Here is a 27,448-nt window from a genome sequence, read left to right as displayed (position 1 = left end):
CAACAAAATTTCGTTCAGACCGAAAGGTCTGAATGACAAATAAAGGAATTTAATCTAATCTTGGAGAAAACCCACGCAGTCTCGTGGGGCACATACAAACTACGTACGGGCAGCGCCTGCAGTCAGGATCGAACCCGGGTCTCCGCTGTGAGAACTAGCAACTCTACCGCTGTGCCACCGTGCTGCCCTGTGCACACATAATATTAAGCAGAATTGTGTTTCTTAGACAGGCAACCTGTGGTAAAAGCTTACAAAACCAATATTTGGCAGCAATGGGCTTTGACATTATCTTCACTATCACCGATATCAAAGATAATATCGAAGGATATAAAGGTTTACGAGATGCTGCTTTAATTACAAGGCGTAAGCTATCAGGCGATGTATTAGTGGGTATTAGCTAAAAAGCAGAGGATGGACAAACTTGCATTCTTTTCTCTAGATCTGTAGAGGTTGTGGTAAAACACAAAATGCTGGAGCAACTCAGCGGGACAGGCAGCATCCTACCACAACCAGAGAGCAGTCCTGAACGACTATCCACATCTTTGCTGGCCTCACCTTGCGCTAAACGTTATTCCCTTATCATGTATCTATACACTGTAAATGGCTCGATTGTAATCATGGAGTCTTGTCGCTGACTCGTTAGCGTGCAACAAAAGCGTTGCCCTTGGTACACGTGACAAACTAAACGGAGTTGGAACCTTTTAGGAGGCAGAGGCAAATTTGAGGGGCTTTTAGATGGCTACGCATATGCGCAAGGAATGGAGGGATATGGATCACACACAGGCAGTGGAGATTATTTTAATTTGGGATTATGTGTAGGAAGGCTGGAAACCAAAGAGAGGCACAAAAAGCTGGAGTAACTCAGCGGGCCAGACACGAAATGTCACCTATTCCTTTTCTCCAGAGATGTTGTCTGACCCAGCTGGGTTACACCAGCACTTTGTGTCTAACTTGGCATCATGTTGTGCACGGGCGTTGTGGGCCGAAGGGCCTGCTCCTGTGCTGTACTGTTCCATGCCTAGCCGGCACCACATGGGGAGCCACGACAAAGACACTGCGCATGTCCACAGTGGACCTGGTGTTCTCAGCCGCCGAGTACTGCACCCCGGTCTGGTGCCGTAGCCCTCACGCCAAGAAGCTGGATGATGCCCCCAACTTCGCCCTTCGGACTGTCTCCGGATACCTACGAGCCACCCCAGTAAACCAACTGCCTGTCCTTGCTGGCATTGCCCCGGCAACATCAGACGAGAAGCAGCCACGCTGGCCCTCTCTCGACAGGCACAGACCAGTGAATCCCACCTCCTCCATCAGATCGTCACAGAGACACCACGACAAGTGCGCCTCAAGTCACGGCACCCCTTTGCCACGCAAGCCCAAGAGCTGCTCTATACAACACCGGCTGATGCTTTCAAGACGAGATGGAGAGACCAGTGGAGGTCAGCGGAACCATCTAGGCTACACCATTACATCAATGACCCCATGGACGTCCCTGGCCAAGACCTGCCCCGAAAGCAGTGGACAACCCTCAACCGCTTGAGGACAGGTATCGGACGCTATGGAGCAGCGATGAAGAGGTGGGGCCTCGTAGACAGCGAGTGCCTCCTGCGAGTGTGGGGACCCAACACAGACAGTGGAGCACACGGTCACCAGTTGCCCCAAACACCGGCCACCGAATGGTGAACGAGGTCTAATTGACCTGGACAATGACACGTTGGCCTGGCTCGCCTCAACAGAGCTGCAGGTCTAAAAAACATACGACAGAAGAAGAGGACAGTTCCATGTTGTTAGCCCACCTATTGGTTCCATTGGAGGTAGCACAAGCAGCAAGTAATGGGAACATTGAAGAGGTGTGTGCACAAAACTGCAGACACTGCAGTGTGGAGCAGTGGAGGCAGTAGGTGAAGCAGCATCGGGGGAGGGAAAGGAGTTGTTGACTTTCACCTGAGACACGGCATCAGGACCAATGCATGGATTCAACCCCAAATGTCAGCTATCCCTTTGTTTAGGTTAGTTTTAGTTTAGAGATACAGCGCGGAAACAGGCCCTTCGGCCCAGCATGATCCTACACGCTAGGTACAATTTACAATCCTTACCAAAGCCAATTAACCTACAAACCTGTACGTCTGTGGGAGTAACAGAGCACCCAGAGAAAACCCACGCAGGTCAGGGGGAGGACGTACAGACTCCGTACAGACAGCACCCGTAGTCAGGATCGAACCCAGGTCTCTGGCGCTGTAAAGGGCCTGCCCCACTTTCACAACCTTTTTTTACTCATGGACATTTTTCATCAGGCTAGAAAAAAACCCCGACGTACTTAATGCCACGAGTACCCACGACTAGCATCACGACCTACCTACGACCTCGTGACGACCATGCTGCGAGCATGAGTCAAGGGCAAACTCGGCAGAGGTCGTGAATTAGGTGGTGAAGGTGGGACAGGCCCTTAAAGTGGGACAGACTCTACCGCTACTGCGCCACCGTGCTGCTCGAAGTTAGTCTCCCCAGACGGTGCCCACGTGCCCGGTTTTGACAGGCAACATGTTTCGTTAAATGATTATGCCGTGGACTTTCTGTGTTTGTGCTTTTTTTAAATTCAATTTCAATTTTATTTTTAATATGTTTTATTATTTATTTATTATTTATTTATTTATTTTGTGATTTATTTTTTTTTATGATACTGCCTGTAAGGGAAATTCATTTCGTTGTCTCAAATTGAGACAATGACAATAAATTTGAATACAATACAATTAGACTGGTCTTGGCGGAAAAAACGGATCAATTTCTTAAGACACGGTTACCTTTTACTGAATTTCTGCAATAACAGAATGGTTAAACACAAATTTAAATTTAAATCTGACGCTAGGGATGGGTGAGGAAGGGGGGGGGGGGGGGGGGGGGGGGGGAGGAAGGTATATCCTCATCTTTTTTTTGTCTTATTTCCTTTTTCTTCTGCATTGCTTTGGTAATTTAGGGGCCTGTTTCCTGCTCTTTTGTATTTTATTTCTTTTTTCTTCATTCTATTCCTTCTCCTTTCTTTGTTTTCCTTTTTTTAATTTTTTTTTATTAGGTTATAAGGTTAAAAATGAAGCTGGACAATAATTGTATAATTGTTATGCCGATCGTCTTATCCTTGTACAATTGCTTCTAATAAAAATAAATTTTTAAAAACTCGGCAGAGGTGGTGAAAGTGGGACAGGCCCTTAAGGCAGCAACTCTACCGCTGCTGCGCCACTGTGCTGCTCGAAGTTTGCCTCCCCCAGACGGGGCCCACGTGCCCGGTTTTGACGGGCAACACGTTTCGTTAAATGATCCAACCTGGATCACGGTTCACGCTGTTATCATGAACCCAAACTCCTCCCCATCATGAATCAATAGTCAGTCTAAAGCCCAGTCAATTGCCAAGGAGAAACAAAAATACATATTCCTCCCCTTCCTGTAAAACCACCTGCCACTGTGTATGGAAAATGTGTGGAGATGAGAAATCTGAAAACTCTCATTGATACTATTTCCCCGACGTTTCATTTAGCTCCAGCCTCCTTTTAAATCACAAGAATTGCAACAAAAAAAAAACCCTCTAATCTTATTCCGCTTTCTAGTGTTCTTTAATGTGGTGGCGCAGCGGTAGAGTTGCTGCCTCACAGCGCCAGAGACCCGGGTTTGATCCCGACGACGGGTGTTGTCTGTACGTTCTCCCTGTGACTGCGTGGGTTTCCTCCCACATTCCAAAGATGTACACATTGGGTAAGGCGAGGTGAGAAAAAACATTTTCACCCAGAGAGTTGTGTATTTATGGAATTCCCTGCCACAGAGGGCAGTGGAGGCCAAATCACTGGATGGATTTAAGCGAGTTAGATAGAGCTCTAGGGGCTAGTGGAATCAAGGGATATGGGGAGAAGGCAGGCACGGGTTATTGATTTGGGACTATCAGCCATGATCACAATGGCAGTGCTGGCTCGAATGGCCGAATGGCCTCCTCCTGCACCTATTTTCTTTGTTTCTATGTAATTGGCTTCTGAAAATTGTTCCCCAGTGCTCTTTTTCTTCTTAATGATGTTTCAAACAGTTGATTTTGGTGAGCCTAAGTTTTGGCTGATGTCTCTAACAGTTTTATTCTTGTTTCCAAGTCTCATAATGGCTTCTTTGACTTTCATTGGCACAACTTTGGTCCTCATGTTGATAAACAGCAATAAAAGTTTCCAAAGGTGATGGAAAGACTGGAGGAAAGACTAGGTGCTGAGAGCTCTCTTACACCTGCATTAAGGAAGCAATTACACCTTCACACCTGAGCAATTACAAACACCTGTGAAGCCATGTGTCCCAAACATTATGGTGCCCTGAAATGGGGGGGGACTATGTATAAACACAGCTGTAATTTCTACATGGTGAAACCAAAATGTATAAAAATGCCCTTTAATAAAATCTGACAATGTGCACTTTAACCACATGTGATTTTTTTTCTGTTATACTTCCCAAATTGTGGAGTACAGGCAAATAAATAAATGATGTGTCTTTGTCCCAAACATTATGGAGGGCACTGTATCTCAACCGGTAGAATTTTTAATTTAGAGATAACAGCCTGGAAACAGGCCCTTCGGCCCATCGAGTCCACACTGGCCCCCATACATTAACGCTCACGTACACACACTAGGGACGATATGACATTTACACAAAGCCAATTAACTACAACACTACATCTTTGGAGCGGGAGAGGAAACCGGAGCACCCGGAGAAAACCCACGCAGGTGACAGGGAGAATGTGCAACCTCTGCCAGGACCGCCAGCACCCGTAGTCAGGATCGAACCCGGGTCTCTGGCACTGGCAAGCATTTGCTCTACTGCTGCGCCACACAACATTTTTTTGATTATTTTTTTTATCATTGGCTTATAGTGGGGTTGGGAGCCAACGTGAAGAATGCCGTGTGGTGTGAACATAGAAGCTGTGTGGAAAAGGGGATGGCAAAGTTGTGCGATTCCTAATCCTTGTACTACCATGATTCAGCAATACAAGACAATAGGTGCAGGAGTAGGCCATTCGGCCCTTCGAGCCCCACCGCCATTCAATATGATCATGGCTGATCATCCCCAATCAGTTCCCCGTTCCTGCCTTCTCCCCATATCCCCCGACCGCTATCTTTAAGAGCCCTATCTAGGTCTCTCTTGAAAGTATCCAGAGAACCTGCCTCCACCGCCCTCTGAGGCAGAGAATTCCACAGACTCACCACTCTCTGTGAGAAAAAGTGTTTCCTCGTCTCCGTTCTAAATGGCTTACTCCTTATTCTTAAACTGTGGCCCCTAGTTCTGGACTCCCCCAGCATCGGGAACATGTTTCCTGCCTCTAGCGTGTCCAAACCCTTAATAATCTTATATGTTTCAAACATACATCACAAACACTGTTGTGGCAAGACATTGAAAAGGGTGTAAAAATGTTGACTGTTTCAGTCACAAACCTGAAGATGTATTAGTTTATGAAGGAACTGCAAATGCTGGTTTAAACCAAAGATAGACTCAAAATGCTGGAGTAACTCAGCGGGACAGGCAACATCTCTGGAGAGAAGGGATGGGTGATGTTTCGGGTCAAAACCTGAAACATCACCCATTCCTTCTCTCGAGATGCTGCCTGTCCCGCTGAGTTACTCCAGCTTTGTGTATATCTTCAATGTATTAGTTTAGTTTAGTTTATACAGTGCAGAAACAGGCCCTTCGGCCCATCGACTCCACACTGACCTCTGTACATTAACGCTCACTCACACACCAACACACACTCGGGGCAACTTTACATATAGTCCAGAAGCCAATTAAACCGACATCTTTGGAGCGTGGGAGGAAACCGAAGATGTAGGAGAAAACGCACGCAGGTCACGGGGAGAACGTACAAACTCCGTACAGACAGCACCCGTGGTCAGGATCGAACCTGGGTCTCTGGCGCTGTAAGGCGGGAACTCTACCGCTGCGCCACCCAAGTCAAACTATTTTCACCACAGAGCACATGGAACAAGTTGGGGTATTCCGCACAAATGTCAATTGTAGAGGAGCAACGAATATACAAAACACAGAATTGTAATGGGAGAACACAAATTGTCTTTATGTTTTCAGCCACTTTTCCACAATTTTTTCATTTCCAATAAAATGACATTTTTCAACTTTGGTCAACAATTGATACAGTGAGACATACCAGTGCGGATAATCCTGGAGACAGTTAGACAGCCAATGGCCGTTACCGAGTTGGCGGGAGTGCTGCGTGGCACGCCCAGACCGAATCCCAATACAATGCCATCACCGACACATCCGTTAGTAGCAAGAGCCCAATAAACGCACAATTGCATTTTCCGCAATCAGTTATCATTCAACAAACTCGGACCAGCTTTTTTTTCTCTACCTTTCCCCACTCGCTTCGTAAGGGCCAGAGATGGTACTTTGACACCGTGATACGAGGGTCGAGGCTGGCGTTTCAATCAACCCCATTTTATCGGGAAGTTAAGTGGAGAAGACATACCTCTTTACAGATTACAATTCAACATAAGATATAAAAAGGGTCATTATAGTGTCCCTACACTACATACCCTAAAAAATGCTTCACGGTGGACATGTAAATACCTTTTTTCCCCCCTAAGTTTTACGTCACATCCAAAAAATACAATTTCTGAAATGATCAGGTGAAACCCAGCTGCCTTCATCTACATGGGAGTTTTAACAATTAGTGATCATGGTGGAGCAGTCTACAAACCCGCAGCATCGGCTCCATTCAGTTTGCATCAACAGCTTGACATTTTTATTCTTTTATTTAAAAGATGAAATTTAAATGCATGTTGTCTTGGCAAACCGTCAGGTCACCAATTTAAATACTGTGCAGATGTTTACCATTTTAAAACATTGCTTACACTGGTCTAGCTCACTGGAACAGCTTTTTTTTTAATATATAATACAGAAAATACACAAGAGACAGTATCCCCTTTCCTCCTGGGTTCCTGGATTTCTTTAACAGTTCAGTCAATGGGCCTGGCAGCACATGGATTACTGTTCAATGAAATCAAACCATTAACTATCGGGGGGGGAAGTTGCTGTCCCAGTTAGTGGAAAGGCTATTACTTCCCGTGCGGGAAGGAACTGCACACACTGGTTTAAACCGAAGACACTAAATGCTGGAATGACTCAACGGGTCAGGCAGCATCTCTGGAGAACTCTCTGGGAACCACGACCCGAAACGTCACCTATTCTTTTTCTTCAGAGGTGCAGTTTGAAGAAGGGTCTCGACCCAAAGCGTCACATATTCCTTCTCTCTGAAAATGCAGCCTGTCCCGCTGAGTTACTCCAGCATTTTGTCTATCTTCGGTGTAAACCCAGAATCTGCAGTTCCTTCCTACACATGCTGCCTGACCCGCTGAGTTAATACAGCATTTTGTGTCTATCTTCATGTATTATTTCCTATTTCCTATTCTAATCTGCAACTATTAAATGAGTTGATTTAGCCAGACTGTTGTAGGTCAGGTGTTGAAAGTATTATTGCACTGGTTGATGTCTCTCACTGAAGACACATCATGGGTGATACAAGGGAATGGTGAAGTACTATTTCAATCGAAATCAAGAAGAACAAAAAAAAAATAAAAATCAGTAGTTAGAAGTTGCAGGAAACAGAAACAAAAATGTTCATACAAAACTTATTTTCACCCCCCCCCCCAAACACACTGCAAAATTTGCTGCATCAGTATTTATGGTATTAACTATAAATATTCACAGTATTTTATTTTTGGTTTATAATTAAAAATACACAAAATGGAATCGGATATTTCTACAGATTCGGATATCGGCAAACATTCCAGCAAGGAATAAACGAAAGGACAATTCATTATCCTCAGCTTCATCTCTTGCTCTAAAGGCAGAGATTTCCTCAGAAAATATTGGCTGGAAGTTTAATTACGTAAATTGAGTTGAGGCCCAGCAGACTGTTGCACAAAATGGCCTCAGGAGAATCTCCAGCCTCCATACAGGCAGTGGCTAATCACTTACAAAATAAAAAGATGCTTAAAAAAAATAACGGAAAAAATACTCCACGTCCACTCCAGAAAGAACAATTCCTCCGCCCCGTCTTTTCCCAGGGACGGCAAAACGAAAATAAAACCTTTAATGTAAAAGCGTAAAAGCTGAATGTGAAAGATATTTGGGTGGGTGTGTGCTCCTGGTGGGGGCTAGTGTGACACGCGTCTGGAAATGGATGCTAGCAACATGCACAGCTCAGACTAAACATTGCCCTATACTTCCTCTACACCAAGGGTTCCCAACCTGGGGTACATTTATCCCCGGGGGGGGGAGGGGTAAAATTAGTTGATTCTGGATTTGTACAGATTTCTTCTCATTGACGGAGTGTTTGGTTCTGGTATCTGTTCTTCATTAGTTGTTCATAAATAAGTGAAAAAAACATTGTGATGTGCTATTAAAAGTTGCAAAAAAGGACAAAACAAAGTTGCGGACCCCTGCTCTACGCCATTCCTCTTTTCCCCCCAAACAAAATGGCAGCCAGTGGAATGTTCTAGAAGGCAGCGACCAAGATCCCAGTTTGCCGGACAAGTTTTTGTTTTTGTTTAAGCCTTTTTCTAAAGTCCCAAGAACCGAGTTAAATGAAGGTCTCACCCACCTACATCAGCATGTACACTGCAAACTGTCATCGATTTCCCAATTTAAGTGCAAGTACAAAACTGCTTGCTGAATGACTGCAAGAACATTTCTTTTTTTTCCCCGGGTCTCTAGAGAATGTTACGCACACCCCGACTGCCAGCAAGTGGACTCAAGCTAAAAGGGATACTGTCTCTGAACAATGGTGATAGTCTAACCATCTCTGCTGTCACAAACAGGCCACATGACTCTGAAAGTACGTGTGTGTGTGTGTGTGTGGTAATTATTTTTCCGCAGCACCAACTAGGCCAGCCTATAATGGCCCATTGTTTCCTTTTCTCTAAGATAAAAAGTTTAACAGCACTTTGTACAACATCCACCACACGCATCATCCTTCCACTTCGTCGTCCTCTAGCGAGTCCTTGGTGTAGTCATCGTAGATCTCTTTCACGGCCATGATGCGGTTGAGCATGCTCTCCAACATGCTGCGGTCCATGGGGATGACCGAGTACCACAGGGGGCTCTCCGCCACGCACGAGCGCTCTGGCTGCAAGTAGAACACGTCGTTCCTGCTCTTCATACTCTCAGGGCTGCAGGGACACATAGAACAAGGAGAAAAGATCACATACAAAATACGGGGGATGGAGGGGAAAGAGAGGGAGGGAGATATATGCAGGGAACTGCTGACGTTGGTTTACACAGTGTTTAAGAGGGAACTGCAGATGCTGGAGAATCGAAGGTTACACAAAAAAGCTGGAGAAACTCAGCGGGTGCAGCAGCATCTATGGAGCGAAGGAAATAGGCAACGTTTCGGGCCGAAACCCTTCTTCAGACTGATCGGGGGCGGGGGTGGGTGGGGACAAGAAAGGGAAAAGGAGGAGGAGCCCGAAGGCTGGGGGATGGGAGGAGACAGCAGGGGGGCTGAGGAAGGGGAGGAGACAGCAAGGACTAACAAAATTGGGAGAATTCTCTGCCTTCTAGAATTGCTGCCATTTTGTTTTGGGGAAAAGAGGAAAGGCGTAGAGCAGGGGATCGCAACCATTTTAGTCCAGTTTACCCCCGGCAACTTTAATAGCACAAAACAAAGTGCTGGAGTAATTCGGCGGGTCAGGCAGCATCTCTGGAGAACACAGATAGGTGACGTCTCTGGTTTATTACTATCATATGTAGCGAGGCACAGAGAAAAGCTTTGTTTGAAATGCTGTCCTATGACATCCGATAATACGGTGCAGAAATACAATCAATTGAAACTCAGAGAGAATAATAGGTGGGGTGGCACGGAGGCGCAGCAGTAGAGTTGCTGCTCTTGGGTTTCCTCTCACACGTGCAGGTTCGTGGGTTAATTAGCTCTGGTAAAATTGTAAATTGTCCCTGGTGTGTGTAGGATAGTGTCAATGTGCGGGCGATCGCTGGTCGGCGCGGACTGAAAGGTCCGTTTCCACGCTGCATCTCTAATGTAAATTAGTGCAGGGTTTTACTTCAGGCAAGTTTCGCGGAAGCTAAGAATATGTGGCCTGGGAAACAGTTCTTACTTTTCTTCCTACACGGGCTGGGAAATTGATTCCCCGGAGTGGCATGAAACCATGCAAAACCAACGCCGAGGGTTTGATTCCAGAGGTTGCTAACTTCTGTCAGATAGCCAGTGGTCTCGGAGGTCAATGGTTAAAATTCACATGCAAGCACAGAGCTAAATATAGTGTCATCGCTCAAAGTCTAGCTAGAACGGAGCTGGTCATAGAAACATGAGAAAATAGGTGCAGGAGTCAGCCATTCAGCCCTTGGAGCCAGCACTGCCGTTCAATGTGATCATGGCTGATCATCCAAAATCAGTACCCCCTTCCTGCTTTCCCCCCCTCCCCATATCCCGTGACCTGATCAGTCCCACCTGAAGTACGTATCGTTGTTAAAGGACTAGAATATGTTTTACACAAGTTGCATCGGGAACACGTTTCCTGCCTCTAGCGTAGCCAAACCCGTAATAATTTTATATGTATGGAACCCGAGCAATAAAAATCAGCTTTCAGTGCAGAGACAAGGTTGCTGAAGAAATCATATCGTGATTTTTGTTTTAAAATCACGAAATGCTGGAGTAAACTGAAACATCATCCATCCATGTCCTCCAGAGATGCTGCCTGACCCGCTGAGTTACTCCAGCACTTTGTGTTTTTGGTTTTGAAAGCCAGCACCTGCAGTTCCTTGTACCTTCATTATTTCTTGATAGATGGACAAAGGATGTGCATAGTTCTGGTCACAAACAGCTTGTACCTTCACAAACAGCACTACCAGAGGGAATCAAAGTGCCGGAGTAGCTCAGCGGGTCAGGCAGCGCCTCTGGAGAACGTGGATTTCGGGTCGGGTCCACTGCAAAATCTCCTCAGGGTATGACTACTTTGAAGAAGTTCTCCTATCTACGGCACAACTACCAGACGGACATGTTTTCCAGATATTCGAGTAACCCACTGAGCTATTCCAGCATTTTTGTAAACCTGCATCTGCAGTTCATTGTATTCCCTTATTTTTGAATGAGACAATAGGTGCAGGAGAAGGCTAATCATCCCTAATCAGTACCCCGTTCCTGCCTTCTCCCCATATCCCCTTAGTCCGCTATTTATTAAATTGAATAATTTATTAGCCAAGTATGTATACATACAAGGAATTTGCCTGGCTGTAAAATCTCCTCATTTTTCCAGCTACTTGTTCATTAGACACGGTAAATTTTATGAAAAGAAAACTATTGCCGACAATGACTGATCACTGGTATAGTAGCCACCAGTGCTAAGTGATGCAAGATAACCAAATGCTACAAAACCAGCGCTGAACATCGCAAATAAACGTGAGAATGTGTTACAATAGGCCAGTACAATACTTACCCGTGCCAACAAAAGGTATAGATTGATTGATTGATTGAAAGACGTAGCATGGAACCAGGTCCTTCGACCCACTGAGTCCACGCTCACATTAGTTCTGTTATCTCACTTTAGCATCACACTGGGTACGATTTTAGGGGCAAATTAACCTACAAAACTGCAGGTCCCTGGGATTTTAGTTTAGTTTAGAGATACAGCGAAGTAACGGGCCCTTCGACCCACACCGACCATTCTATACACTGGCACTATCCGACACACCAGGGACAATTTACAATCTTTACCAAGGCCAATTACGTCTTTGGAGTGTAGGAGGAAACCAGAGCAGCAGCACGCAGGTCACAGGGAGAACGTGCAAACTCCGCACAGACAACACCCGGGGTCAGAATCGAACCACTCTGCCGCCTTCCCGCCATTCTTCGACTCGATCAACCCCCCGCACGAAAGCGACAATTCCAACACGCGATCTGGTTGCATTTACCATTTCGAGAGGTAGAACTCATAAAATTTCACAGGGCATCTTAACGGATTCATTCGGTTTTCCCTCTGCTCAAAAACGGCAACTTCCTCTTCTCGTTTCCTCTTCCCTGCAGTGCTGCCTGCGAACACAACGGGAGGGCAAAGCTGAATCACAGGCAGGACAAGTGGTTTGCCTAAATTCCCAAACCAGTCTATACCGAGCAAACCACGGCATCCGGCATCCGGCATCCACTCCCCCAGCAACCCACCCAGAAACAAGAAAAACTCCCGCTTCAGTGCCAGAGGATGCACAGATTTCATCTTTGCAAACATAAATTCAATTTTTAAAAATCCCCACCCAATTCATTTAGAGATACAACGTGGAAACGGGCCCATCGGCCCAACGAGTCCGTGCCGACCAGCGATCACACCGTATGCTAACACTGTCCCATACACACAGTAGAGGCAATTTACAATTTTTTATCAAAGCCAATTAACTTATGTCTGGGAGGAAACCGGAGCACCTGGGGAAAAGCCACGCGGTCATAGGGTGCAAACTCCGTAGACAGCAACTGTCATCGGGAATGGCCAGACCACGGAAGTCATACATTGGAGTCCGATCTTTATCTTAAGGATAACTGTATGGGCTACGATCATGTCAAGAATTGAAATCCATTTCTATTTTGCTTTCCTAACTCTGGAAAGCTAATGACGAGGAAGGCGAGATCATCGAACTCAGCACATTAAGCAGGCAATACTGGGATTTTGTGTTATTGGTTGCTGCGTTACTTATTTATGCTGCCGTGCTATGTTTTATTTTAACCACCAAATTACCCCCACGGACATTGGGAAATGGGGCAGGCAAGGAGTCTTGTCGAATGTCGAATGCGGGGGAACATACTGGGGGCAAGAGGATAACTACCACAGACTGCAAGTCCCCTACATAGGCACAGATTCCGCTTCTCTGAGGAAAGATTTCACAATCTGAGTGAACGCTCAGATATTAATAGAAGAGCAGGTTTAAAAATAGAGCGTGAAAAAAAAAAAATGGGGGATGGGAAAGGATTAAGAGAGAGGAGGGGGGAGGGGGAGAGGAAGGGGACGGGGGAGGGGAACCAAACATGGCGGCTCTTCAGGGAAGAGAGAATGAAGTTGGGCATGGTGTGGGGGGGGGGGGGGGGGGGGGGGGGGGGGGGGGGGGGGACATTGATGATTATATTACACTAGGTTACCTCAATGTACCATGACCAGAAATAAATGTTATTTATCTGGTTGGAAGAAGTCAAAGAGTGCACAGGCACTTGATTGCAGCGTACTGTGGAGTAACATGGCAGCAACCAGACAGGCAAAGGTTTGTTGCCTCTCGTGGATCTACAGAATCTACAGTACATGTTCTGGCCATCACTCTCACTGTCTGTGCAAAGGCAAGCACAACAGCAAGTCAGCTGTGGTCAATGGTCCTTGCCAGCTATTGAAAGGACAACTTCCCTATTGAACTTCCCACTGGGCTATTGAAATCCAATCGCAATAGTTGCAATTGGATTCCAAGATCTGGGAACAGCCCATCCATAGAGAGTTTTTCCTCATCTCCGTTCTACCTTATTGTTAAATGTGGTTCACCCAGCAGATGGGCAGCTCTTACCCTGATCTCGTCCTTTCTTGAAATGCTCTGGCATGAAGTAGCGAATGCTGACCACCTTGGTGGTCCCCCTTGGCGTGGTGCATTTCCTGGACTGCCGGACGACAGTGGTGAAGGACAGGCTCATGTGTTCGTCCACACACCTCAGCCCAAAGTACTTGGTGTTGAAGAACATCAGCGTGTTCAGGAGAACAAAGGGAGAGTACACCCCCAATTGCTTACATTCCCAGAGATGCTCTTCTTCCACCCGGGAGAATATTAAACCTGGGAGAAAAGAACAACGTCACTCCACTGAGCCGCTCCAGTGTTAATATTACATCATCCAGTGTAATGCGGGGAATCTTGAAGAATAAAAAATTGAGTGTCCAAAGCAAGCATTGTCTGCGAAGGGCGCTCAGCATCGCCAAGGACTACTCTCACCCCAACCATGGACCGTTTACCCTCCTACCATCCGGGAGGCGCTACAGGTCTCTCCGTTGTCGGACCAGCAGGTCCAGGAACAGCTTCTTCCCTGCGACTGTCACACTCCTCAACACTACCTCGGTGACTGCCAATCACCACCCCCCCCTGACACTCCTCCCACAGGAAAAAAACACTATGACTGTATGCATGCAAATAGATTTATTTATTGAAATCATATTCCATGTCGCTCTTCCAGGGAGATGCTAACTGCATTTCGTTGTCTCTGTACTATACACTGACAATGACAATTAAAGTTGAATCTGAATCTGAATCTAAAAATTCAAGTGCAAATAGGGGAAACGTTAGAAATGCACAGATCAGGCAATGTTTCTAAAATAGAAGGTCAATGTTTAGATTAGGTTCGTCTAATTTAGAGATATAGTGCGGAAACAGGCCCTTCGGCCCATCGAGTCCGTACTGACCAACGATCCCTGTACATTAGCATCATCCTACACACCAGGGACAATTAAAAACATTTTTTTTTAACCAAAGCCGATTAACCTACAAACCTGTAGGTCTTTGGCGCGTGGGAAGAAACCGTGAGTACCCGAGGAAAACGTACGCAGTCATGGGAAGAGCGTACAAAGTCCGTACAGACAGCAGTCAGTCAGGACTGGGTCTCTGGCACTGGGAGTAAGGCAGCAACTCTACCTTAGACCTAAGTTCTTACCTAGAACTCCTATTTCACATCCTTTACGGTCTTGAAGATACACCAGTTGATTAGTTACTGACCACCAACATGCTTTGCAAATGTCTAAATAAGAACATTTTCTAAATCAATGGCAGTCATCTGTGGAACTTACCATTTGGTAGTAAACTTGGCTGCCAGCCTTGTAACATTTTATTCAATTCTTGGACAAAGGTAAGGTAGTAGAGATCAGTGAATATGTTCACCATTCGGTTATTTTCCAGCAAAAACTGCAATAAAACAGATCAGAAAGGGAAACAATTACATTTTTCAGTCACTAAACACAGCTAAAAATGTTGATACAAAAAGAAAGGCATTACTTTTAGCCACAAGGGACGCTGCTCTAGCAGAGGTTTGGAGCAAGCAGCCAACAACTAGGATGCATCAGCCATGGTCATACTAGGGGGAGCATACTACATTTTAGCAAAAGGCACATCAGGCAACATTCCCCTACTGTGAAGAGTAAATGCTTTAAATGCACGCTGCATTCATTTTAATTTCAGTTCTGTTCATTTAGATGGGGGACATTCACATTACTAAAGTACGTCTGCAGTTCAATGGGTTCTGTAGGTTAGCGTGACACCAAGACATCTAATTCCCTCTTGAATGGATTCCATAATTCAGGGCACGAGTGTCAGGGGAAGAATTAAGTGAAGAGATGATTCAACAGTACGCAAGGACAATGGCAAAGCGTGGCCAGATCCAGCCCCAGAGAATATGATCAATTATGTCCTTTTACTGGTAAAATAAATCCTACATGCAACGATGCGAGTGAAACTGGATTTTGACTGCACCAAAATTTCCTATTGGGTTCGTTGGAAAAAAGCCTGCATTATTATTATTTCTTGAAAGAGCCGAAAAGTCACCTATCCGTTTTTGTCAGAGATGCTGCCGGACCCGCTGAGTTACTGCAGCATTTTGTGTCGATCTTCTGCACCAACATTTAACAACACAGCTTTAAGGCATCCAAACCACACGCAACCAAACATGGTCCCCCTACACGTGTGAGCACAAGGTTAGATATTTTCCAGGCTGTCTGAGAGGATTTGGCAGCTTCATGAGTGTTGCCCTTTCATCACTTCCCTTGTCAGCGCATTCCAGGAACCCACCACACCCTTGTGTAAAACAAAAACACTAGTCTGCAGCATGGTAGAGTTGCTGCCTTACAGCACCGGGAACCTGGTTCGATCCCGACCACGGGTGCTGTCTGTACAGAGTTTGTACATTCTCCCCGTGACCACGTGGGTTTTCTCCGGGTGCTCCGGTTTCCTCCCACACTCCAAAGCTGGACAGATTTGTAGGTTAATAAGCGAGTTTGGTATTCCAACTGCGCATGCCCAGGTCATAGGTCACTATAAACTGTCTTGGCAACAACGGTGCTGCATTGCGTGCAAGCTTGCGTTCCATCTGTAGTCTGTGTCGGCTCTCCGTCGCTGTGGGTGCTGTTGAGTTGTTGTTGGGCCATCCCCGTCCCTTCCCTGTCCAGAGGTGGCCCTGGGCTGGCGGGGTAGGGTGGCTCCAGCTCGGCTCTGCCTTTCCTGCCGGGTTGGCCAGCAGCCCTCCACCTCCACCCCCTTCCCCTCAGTCCGACACCGAGATCCTGCTGACGATGGGCAGCCGTCGGCCCTGCTCGAAGACGGGCGACTCTGAGCCGCTGCTGCTGGAGTCATCTTGGTCGGAGAGAGAGTCTGTGGATGGGCTCCTGCTGACCATGGGCAGGCCATGCTCCCGCTGGAGCTGCTGGTGCTGTCGGTGATGGCGGTGCTGGTGGCAGCAGCAACCTCCTCCCCCTCTCTTGCCCAGGCCCAAGCCCAGAGTCAGGGCCAGCTCCAACTCCAGGTCGGGGCTGAAAGGCCGAGCCCAGGCTGGCGTTCCAGTGCAGGAGAGGCCGGGGGCCCTCGCTCCTCCCCGGGGTTGTGGATGAAGTGGCAGCGGGTACCGTAGGGGCAGAAGCTGGTGGCGTGGAAGGTAGTGGTGAATCTGTGGAATTCTCTGCCCCTACGAGAGCGGTAGAGCCCGGTTCTCTGGATACTTTCACAGAAACATAGAAAATAGGTGCAGGAGTAGGCCATTCGGCCCTTCGAGCCTGCACCGCCATTCAATATGATCATGGCTGATCATCCAACTCAGTATCCTGTACCTGCCATCTCTCCATAACCCCCTGATCCCTTTAGCCACAAGGGCCACATCTAACTCCCTCTTAAATACAGCCAATGAACTGGCCTCAACTACCTTCTGTGGCAGAGAATTCCAGAGATTCACCACTCTCTGTGTGAAAAATATTTTCCTCATCTCGGTCCTAAAAGATTTCCCCCTTATCCTTAAACTGTGACCCCTTGTTCTAGACTTCCCCAACATCGGGAACAATGTTGTTCAAGAGAGAGCTAGATAGGGCTCTTAAAGATAGCGGAATCAGGGGATATGGTGAGAAGGCAGGAACGGGGTACTGATTGTGGATGATCAGCCATGATCACATTGAATGGTGGTGCTGGCTCGAAGGGCCTAAAGGCCTACTCCTACACCAATTGTCTATAACCCAACAGGTCAGGCAGCATCTGACTCTTAACTCTTTCTTCACAGCTGGAGGCTGGGACAGTTTCTTCCCAGCTGTAATCAGGCAACTGAACCAAGCGACTGCAACTAGTGAGCAGTGTTGAACTACTATCTGCCTCATTGGTGACCCTCGGACTATTCTTAATCAGACTTTGGTTTAGCTTGTACTAAACGTTCTCTTGTCATGTATTTGTACACTGTGAAGAGCTCGATTGTAATCTTGTACTGTCTTTCAGCTGACTGGTCAGCGCGTGTACAGAGGCGACATTAAACTAAACTGATCAGTCTTGCACAGAGAAAAACTAATGAAACAAATATATTCATATTTCATGATCCAGCATAAAGGGAGATGCATATGATCATCAACAATACAAATACAAGCACAAAAATCTGAGTAATATTAAGATACGTGAAATGCACAGATCAGCCAATATCTTGCCTAGAATTCCTGTTTCAACTGGTTTAATTTAAGACCATTAAGATAACCCTGAAAATATTCTGAAAAAAATACAAAAGATAATCCTGAAAATGCTGAAAAATAATAGGTGACATTTTGGGTCGAACCCTTCTTCACGCTGAGATATATGTTGAATTTGACCTGAACCTTTGCCCATCCTTTGCCTGCACAGATGCTGTTTGACCCCCTGAGTTACTCCAGCACATGGTGCTTTGTTTAAGATTCCAGCATCTGCAGTTCCTTGCGTCAACAATTGGGTTCTTACTAATTAATGGATGATAGTCAGTGAAAGACATCCGCTTTGTTAGGTCATGGCACCATCTAGTGGAAGGATACCGTCAGAAGCAGGAGTAAATTCAAGCACGTTTCCAACAAATTTACACCAAAAGCATGATGAATTGACCCCTTAATGAAATAAATTTAAAAAAATCGACAAACTAATTTCTTTATTCCAATGCTTTTTGTTGCAAAAAAAAAAAAAAGCGCACACACACAGCAACGGTGGGGGGCAGGGAAAGCAGGGGAACGGTGTCTGAAATTCACACGGAGCAAAGCCAACGTGATACCCACGATGAACAGGAAGGTTAAAGACGGCTAGCACAGTGTACGGTAAGTCCTTTAAAAGAGCGGTGGGGGTGGGAGAGGAAGATGAAGCCAGCCAACTTTTAAGCCAGGCAGAGATACACAGCTTTGAAGTTTAGCGGGCATTTAACATTACCGCTCGGTTTTCCTTGGTTCTGAAAACTCGTGCTTATGTTTTTTCCCTCCAATGACCCAATGAAAATGCCCAGTCAGCAAAGGAGATGAACTAAAACGGCCCACGACTACCTCGACTACCTACAAAGACATGGCGACCCCACTACCATTGCACTACGACTTCAAAAGTATCGATTTTCTCCATGGCGACCAAAACATGAAAATTTTTGAGCCACCATACTGAAGCGGCGAATAGTTGCCAGCATGCGGGAACTCCTCTCGACCATGTGGCGAACATGTGGCGAGCGCAGAGTCTTCTGAACTCGCAAATAGGGTCGCCTAAGTGGGACAGGCCATTTAGGCTATTTGGTCCATCAAGCCCACTCTGCCATTCAATCATGGCTGATCTATCTTTCCCTCTCAACCCCATTCTTTTGTCTTCTCCCCATAACCTGTGCTAATCAAGACTCTGTCTTCAAAATATCCACTGACTTGGCCTCCACAGCCTTCTGTGGCAACAAATTCCACAGATTCACCACCCTCTGACCAAATAAATTCTTCCTCATCTCCTTTCTAAAGGTCCATCCTTTTAATTCTGAGGCTGTGGCCTCTGGTCCTATACTCTCCCACGAGTGGAAATATCCTCTCCACAGCCACTCAATCCTGACTTGTACACAGGTACGTTACAAAGCTTATTCCTGTTTAAATAGAAACCAATTAGGATACAAATGGCTCCAAGCAACCTTCCGCCAACAGAGGGTGAAAGGTTGCTTCTCAGACTGGAGGCCTGTGACTAGTGGTGTGCCTCAGAGTTCGGTGCTGGTCCCGTTAATGTCTGTCATCTATGTCAATGATTTGGATGAGAACATACAGGCCAAGATTAGCAAGTTTGCTGATGATACAAAAGTTAGTGGTTTTGCAGATACTGAAGTTGATTACAGCAGCATCTGGATCGATTGGTCAGGTGGGCAGAGGAATGGGTGATGGAATTTAATACAAGGAATTTAAGAGAGGTATCAGAAGACGGGTGTATGGGGTTATGGGGCGAAGGCAGGAGAATTGGGTTGAGAGGTAATAATAATAATAATGGATGGGATTTATATAGCGCCTTTCTAGATACACAAGACGCTTTACATCGCATTATTCATTCACTCCTCAGTCACACTCGATTGGTCAGGTGGGGCAGATTGACGGAAGCGTGGCTGCTAATCTGCGCCTACGGCCCCTCCGACCACCACCAATCACTCACACACAGTAAAGATAGATCAGCCATCATTGAATGGTGGAGTAGACTTGATGGGCCGAATGGCCCAACTCAGCTCCTATCGCTGATGAATTAATGGATTTCTGTGCACAACTTCCTTTAAAGACATTAGAGCAAAACTACAAACCATTTTTGGTTGCAACTTCAGTCGACTCATCCATAAGAGTAAAATATTTTGGTTCCAAAGCATTTTCAGAGCAATTAAATTATTGAAAACATTGAATAGAGTAGCAATAAAAATGTCACAATTTGGCACCTCAGCTGCAAAAAGACATTTTGAGAGAAAAGAGAAAAACCTTGGTCAAGAGGTAGATTTTAAGAACCATCTTAAAAGGTGATAGAAATATAGAACAGTAGATGCTGGTTAGTATACAACAAGATACCAAGTGCTGGAGTACTCAGCTGGCCAGGCAGCATCGCTGGAGAACACGAATAGGTGTCGAGACCCTTCTTCAGACCCTGAAATGTTGCGTCTGAGTGGAAACCTCAGAGTTATGACTTTGGCATTCAAAACCTCTGCCACCAACATGGAAGCAATTAAAAAACAACAGATGTGTTTATGCAAAATGGCAAAATATAGCAAACGGTGAGGTTTCTTTCCAGACAGAGAAACCAACGTTAACATCTTCCCTCCCCACCACCAAATTCCAATCAATCTGAAGAAGGATCCCGACCCGAAACGTCACCCATCCATTTTCTCCGCAGATGCTGCTTGACCTGCAGAGTTACTCCGACACTTTGTGTTTACATTCTGCAATTTGTGCTGCAAGGACCCCCCCCCGACCAGACATAATTCGCACAGATCTGAGCTCAGAAATCACACCTGCTGAATCCCAAGACACAAGTAGTAGACGCTGTCTGGCTCATAACGCTCTCCGTTCGGCCTCTGTACTTCTTTGACAAATTGAGCTAGGCCATAGTTTAGTTCCGCAGCACTGCAGGATAAAATTTCTTCTTTAATCCTCATGGGTTTAGCTGGAGAAGAAAAATAAAGGAAAACAAGAATTGAGTAATTACATATTCTCAACAAGAATTGTAAGTTGCCACAAGATAGCACTAATTAAACATATCCCCCCTCTCGACACACATTAACTCTTAACTAAGATCACGGGCGGCACAGCGGTAGAGTTGCTACCCTACAGCGCTAGAGACCCAGGTCCGATCCTGACCATGGGTGCTATCTGGATGGAGTTTGTACCTTCTCCCCGTGACCTGTGTGGGTTTTCTGAGATCTTTGGCTTGGTAGAGGTTTGTAGGTTAATTTGTAGGTTGGAATAAACATAAAATTGTCCAGTGTGTGTGTGTGTGTGTGTAGGATAGTGTTAATGGGCGGGGATCACTGGTCGATTTGGACTGGAAGGGCCTGTGTCCACTCTGTATCTACAAATGTCAAGGACTGCTCTCACCCCAGCCACAGTCTGTTTACCCTCCTCCCATCCGGGAGGCGCTACAGGTCTCTCCGTTACCGGACCAGCAGGTTCAGGAACAGCTTCTTCCCTGTGGCTGTTACACTACTCAACTCTGCACCTTGGTGATTGCCAGTCACCCCCCCACCCCGGACACTCCTTCCCCCAGAAAAATTCCACTACTACTACTGTATGTACGTATTTATATTTACTGCTCATTATTCTATGTTCGCTCTTCTGGGTGAGATGCTAACTGCATTTTGTTGTCTCTGTACTGTACACTGCACAATGACAATAAAGATTGAATCTGAATCTGAATCTAAACCCACACTAAACACGTTCCAGCAGTGTTTCTGGTCTACGACTTCCACAAGACGAGGACTTGCACAATCAAACACAATCCCACAACCGTGAATGGTGAAAGGCCTGGGTAGAGTGGATGTGGAGAGGATGTCGAGGACCAGAGGCGAACTGGCCACAAACTGAAAAGATACACTTACGTCCAAACTTCAGCTCTCCACTTTTACTGCTGTCACCACCGGCATATTTAGCCTGGACCCAGGACTTCCAAGCATTCACCCCGTAAGAGTAATTTAATCCGGTACAACATTGCTGGCTCGCAAGAGAATCGTGTGAACAGCTTTCGGAAAGCATTAGCCGCTTCTGACCCTATAAAGGAAAAAAAAAAATCAAAAACAAAAATCATGATGAACAGTTCAAAGATACTTTATTGTCATATGTACCGAGGTACAGTTAAATTCTTCATTTTTTCATACAATATGCAAATAACTCAAAGACTTGCAGCTTAACAAGGGCTGACAAAATTAGAAAAGTATTCGTATTAGTCCGTCTTTGATCTCGGCGCCCCCTCCCCCAACCAGTCGGCACCCTCCTTGCTCAGCAACTCTAAAACAAGTGTACTTCTGAAATGCACTGGTTCTCTTGGAGTGTAGAACACACCGAGGGGTGATCTTCAGGGGGTTTAGTTCAGAGGTACAGCATGGAAGCTGGCCTTTCGGCCCACCGACCACCCCGTTCGTACAAGCTCCATGTCAGACCACATTCTCATCCACTCCCGACACACTGGGACAATTTAGAGAGGCAAATTAAGTGGGATAGATATAGAATTGCCCTGCTCGGAGCCAACACAGAATTGGCGGGCCGAATGGCCTCTTTATGTGCCACAATGATTCTACAATTTCCAATTTTGGACAAAACTCATACGCACAAACCCACTGTTTGGAGTGGCAGAAATATATTGAATCTGAAGATACAAAACTCTGAAAGAAAAACTCACCCTTCTGACAGCCCGTGGTATTTCAGATTCCGGTTGATCCTCATCTGTAGTTACAAGCCCGCAGTCAAAGAGGAAGTCAACACCCGTATTAAGTTCCAGTGGGGCTGGAAAATGAAGAGCAAAATGCCAGCGTTAATTGTGCGTGTGATAATGCGTCAGAGCAGCATTCCGCAACATGTGGTTGACAAGGGGCTTGGATCAGTTGGTGCTGTGATACGCAAAACACAGTGTGCTGGAGGAACTCAGTGTGTCAGGCGGCATCTGTGGAGGGAATGGACAGATGACGTCTCCGGTCGGGACCCTACATCAGATTCAGAAACAAATATGGGATAAGGGGCGCAAATTAGACAATAGACAATAGGTGCAGGAGTAGGCCATTCGGCCCTTCGAGCCAGCACCGCCATTCAATGTGATCATGGCGGATCATCCCCAATCAGTACCCCGTTCCTGCCTTCTCCCCATATCACCTGACTCCGCTATTTTTAAGAGCCCTATCTAGCTCTCTCATGAAAGCATCCAGAGAACTGGCCTCCACCGCCCTCTGAGGCAGAGAAGTCCACAGAAATGTAAACATCAAAAGTCCATTCCGTCCACAGATGCTGCCTGACCCACTGAGTTCCTCCAGCACTTATTAAGTTAGTTTAGAGATACAGTGCGGAAACAGGCCCTTCGTCCCACTGAGTCCGCGCCGACCAGTGATCCCCGTACACTAACATGGTATACCAAGCTAATTGGCAAATAAATCTGTACTGCTTTGGAGTGCGGGAGGAAACCAGAGCACCCGGAGAAAACCCACACAGGTCACGGTGAGAACGCACAAACTCCATACAGTCAGCACCCGTCGTCAGGATCAAACCTGGGTCTCTGGAGCCAAGTCAACAACTCCACCGCTGCACTAACTAAAACTTTGTTTTGCTCAAGGTTTAAGCATCTTGTGTCTTTCTCGTGCTGTGATAGGGTATAGGGACTGGCCTAAATGCATTCTGTTTTTCCAAGTTATAAATAAAAATCATATTTCCAGAAGAGAGTGCAATTACAAGTGCTTGCTGCATTCTAGGTGGGTGGCAAAGGAAACCAAGACAAACTGATTTCCAGAGAATATCCTGGGATTTCCAATTTCAGGGGTTACGGAGCGAAGGCAGGAGAATGGGGTTAGGAGGGAGAGATAGATCAGCCATGATTGAATGGCGGAGTGGACTTGATGGGCCAAATTGCCTAATTTTGCTCCAATCACTATTTTAACAGGAATAATGCAGCTTCTTCTTATTTCCCTACCGCAGAGCTACAGAGAGATACAAGGAGAGGATTGGGATTGGTGGGATTTCTCTGCTGGATTATTTTAAAACCAATGAGCAGAGAGTTTGCCTTGTGTCACAGCAATACAGAATAACCAAGTCTTCCAAATTCAATTTTCAACCAATTAGCAGCGCAGTAAACTCCTGCAATAATGGACGTCTCTATACAGCGGATTTCGGTTGTAATTTCCGTTGCATACACATATGCTCTCACGTACACACACACACACACATATACACGCACACGCTCTCACATATACATGCACACACATACACGCGCACACATATACTCGCACACGCTATCACAAATACATGCACATGCTCTCACATACACACACTCAGATATACACGCTCTCACATATACACGCACGCGCTCTCACATATACACGCACACATACATGCTCTCACATACACACGCTCTCACATATACACACACACACACACACACACGCTCTCACACACAAAAAATCAAAAGTCAACACATACAATGGGAAAAGGGTTAAGTGCGCCAACAGCACAATACATTATTTGGACATTATTATTGCTTCATAAACAAGGAGGTATAATAAGTGCTGGGACTTACTTTTGGGAAAGTCTGCTTCCAAATCCTGTCCAGGTTCATCCAGGACATTGGCCATTTTAACTGCCATGGCCAACACATCATCTCTGGCGGGTCCAAACAAGTCACAGTCTTCGAGGAGGCCGTCAGCACTCTGATTACTGGCAAGATCTGGGAGATGCAAGGAAATGGCAGTGATATCTTACAGCAAGTAGCCTGCTTGATTGGGTGCACCATCCCACCGCCTCATGGCTCCAATCCCTCTCCTCCTTCTCACTCAACCTTCCATACATCTCTGCCCATGCTACATATCAATATACAATCTATGGTCCGCACATCAACAATGTGTCTTCGGCAGCACTTCTGAAGCCAGAACTATCAAAACCATTAAATTACATATAAAATATACTAGAGAGAGGTACAGGGAACTGCAATGCTGGTTTACAGAAAAAGATACAAAAATGCTGGAGTAACTATAGTTTCATTTTGTGCCTGATCATAAAATATGAATACTGGAGTAACTCAGTGGGTCAGGCAGCATCCCTGAGGTAAAGTTTTGGGTCAGGATCCTTCTTCAAACCTTTCCAAGTTTGAAGAAGAGTCCCGAACCGAAACATCACCTTTCTATGTTCTCCGGGAATGCTATGCTGCCTGACCCATCGATTTACTCCAGCATTTTGTGTCTTTACTTGGTAAACCAGCCTTTGCAGTGCCTTGTTTCTGCATTAAATTACAGAGCAGGCCTAATTTACTGAGAGACATGTGTCTGAAGAAGAGTCTTGACCCGAAAAGTCACCCATTCCTTCTCTCCAGAGATGCTGTCAGTCCCGCTGAGTTATTCCAGCATTTTGTGTCTATCTGCTATCTACCGCGTTGTTGACCCACGGACTACCCTTGATTGGACTTTGCTGGCTTTACCTTGCACTAAACATTATTCCGTTATGTATCTATACACTGTAAATGGCTCGATTGTAATCATGTGTAGGAAAGAACAGCAGATGCTGGTTTAAATCGAAAAACACAAAATGTTGGAGTAACTCAGCGGGACAGGCAGCGTCTCTGAAGGAAAGGAATGGGTGATGTTTCGGGTCGAGACCCTTCTTCAGGTCTTGACCCGAAACGTCACCCATTCCTGACCCGCTGAGTTACTCCGGCATTTTGTGTCTACCTTCGATTGTAATAGAAACATAGAAACATAGAAATTAGGTGCAGGAGTGGGCCGTTCGGCCCTTCGAGCCTGCACCGCCATTCAATATGATCATGGCTGATCATCCAACTCGGTATCCCGTACCTGCCTTCTCTCCATACCCTCTGATCCCCTTAGCCAGAAGGGCCACATCTAACTCCCTCTTAAATATAGCCAATGAACTGGCCTCAACTACCCTCTGTGGCAGAGAGTTCCAGAGATTCACCACTCTCTGTGTGAAAAAAGTTCTTCTCATCTCGGTTTTAAAGGATTCCCCCCTTATCCTTAAGCTGTGACCCCTTGTCCTGGACTTCCCCAACATCGGGAACAATCTTCCTGCATCTAGCCTGTCCAAATCATGTGTTGTCTTTCCGCTAACCGGATAGCACAACAAAAGCTTTTCACTGTACCTCAGTACATGTGACAATAAACCAAACAGTAACTTTATCAGTGGTTTAAGAAGGAACTGCAGATGCTGGAAAATCCAATGGTAGACAAAAATGTTGGAGAAACTCAGCGGGTGAGGCAGCATCTATGGAGCGAAGGAAATAGGCAACGTTTCGGGCTGAAACCCTTCTTCAGACCAACTTTGTCAGTGGATTGGGTTTAATATTTTAAATAATAGGACTTTAAACAAGGTTTGTTTATCATACATTGGCACAATTTTGAAAGAGACTGGCTTTATCTTGCACAAAACGTTATTCACGTTGTCTTTATCGTGCATCTGTACACTGTGAATGGTTCAATTATAATCATGCATTGTTAGCATGCAGGGGAGGCACGGTGGCACAGTGGTAGAGTTGCTGCTTTCAGCGCCAGAGACCAGAGTTCGATCCCAACTACTGGTCCTGTCTGTGCGGAGTTTGTACGTTCTCCCCGTGACCTGCATGGATTTTCTCCGAGAACTCCAGTTTCCTCCCACACTCCAAAGACACACAGGTTTGTAGGTTAATTGGCTTGGTGTAAATGTAAATTGTCGCTAGTGAGTGCAGGATAGTATTGACATACAGGGGTCGCTAGTTGGTACCAACTAGCGACCCCTGTATGTCAATACTATCCTGCACTGTACCTCGGTACATGTGAAAATAAAATAAACTCAACTCAGAAGGGGTCACAAAATTGCTGGAGTAACTCAGCAGGACAGGCAGCATCACTGGATAGAAGGAATGGGCGACGTTTCGGTTCGAGACCTACCATCAGAAGGGGATTTGGAAAATTGAAATGTAACTAACCACAGAGGTCCGATGACGCTTTCTCCATTTCCTCAGCTTCTGCGATCATCTCAGCCATGGCCAGTATGTCAGCCTCAAATGGGTTTGAAGGGATTTTAACTTTCAGCTCTTCGATCGTCTCGACTATCTTATCAGCACTGTCTAAAGTGGTGGGAAGGAACATCGGAATGGGGACCTGGTTTACAAACCACATAACAGCTCGTTATCAAAGGAACATTTGGAGGCCCACTCACATTCTCACCACAAACATTTCTATACACATAAATGACTTGTACGTTATTAGATTCTTTACTTTTTAAAATACATTTGAATTAAGTTAAATCTATATTTCCGTCCATAAATAAAAACACATTGCGACAATAGTTGATGAAAACCTCGGCTTTTAGTTTTGGTTTTTGAGATACAGCATGGAAACAGGCCCTTCGGCCCATGCCGAGACCATGATCACCCGTTCACACTGGCTGTCCCACTGCACACTAAGGGATAATTTACAGAGGCCAATTAACCTACAATCATGCATGTTTTGGGGATGTGGGATGAAACCAGAGCATCCGGAAAAAACCCACCCGAGGGTCATAGAAACACAGAAAATAGGTGCAGGAGTCAGCCATTTGGCCCTTCGAGCCTTTCAATATGATCATGGCTGATCATCCAAAATCAATACTCCCCCCACCCCCCTCCCCCCCCTTTGGATGATAAGCCATGATCTTATTGAATGGCGGTGCTAGCTCGAAGGGCCAAATGGCCTACTCCTGTGTGTAATGTATGGCCGCAGAAACGGCAT

The 27,448-nt window shown here is 45.9% G+C and overlaps 1 protein-coding gene across 5 annotated transcripts in view; it reads right to left on the bottom strand.

Moving 5' to 3' along the window:
- Positions 1-6,055: 6,055 nt before the first annotated feature.
- Positions 6,056-27,448, bottom strand: part of LOC129702028 (zinc finger MYM-type protein 3-like) — an 82,361-nt gene continuing 60,968 nt past the window's right edge. For all 5 annotated transcript variants that reach the window (XM_055643528.1, XM_055643527.1, XM_055643529.1 and 2 more), the window contains 9 exons: positions 26,665-26,839; positions 24,271-24,417; positions 22,393-22,496; positions 21,596-21,764; positions 20,513-20,664; positions 14,835-14,949; positions 13,573-13,833; positions 11,953-12,070; positions 6,056-9,197 (listed from right to left, as the gene is read on the bottom strand). In XM_055643528.1, coding sequence (XP_055499503.1) covers positions 8,996-9,197; positions 11,953-12,070; positions 13,573-13,833; positions 14,835-14,949; positions 20,513-20,664; positions 21,596-21,764; positions 22,393-22,496; positions 24,271-24,417; positions 26,665-26,839 — 1,443 coding nt within the window. In that variant the 3' untranslated portion in view covers positions 6,056-8,995. The remainder of the gene's footprint in view (positions 9,198-11,952; positions 12,071-13,572; positions 13,834-14,834; positions 14,950-20,512; positions 20,665-21,595; positions 21,765-22,392; positions 22,497-24,270; positions 24,418-26,664; positions 26,840-27,448) is intronic.

The sequence above is a fragment of the Leucoraja erinacea genome, chromosome 12, assembly GCF_028641065.1.
Source record: "Leucoraja erinacea ecotype New England chromosome 12, Leri_hhj_1, whole genome shotgun sequence".
Lineage (NCBI taxonomy): Eukaryota > Metazoa > Chordata > Chondrichthyes > Rajiformes > Rajidae > Leucoraja > Leucoraja erinaceus.
Note: the sequence above shows the minus strand (reverse complement) of the source record. Positions and strands in the feature narration are given on the sequence as shown.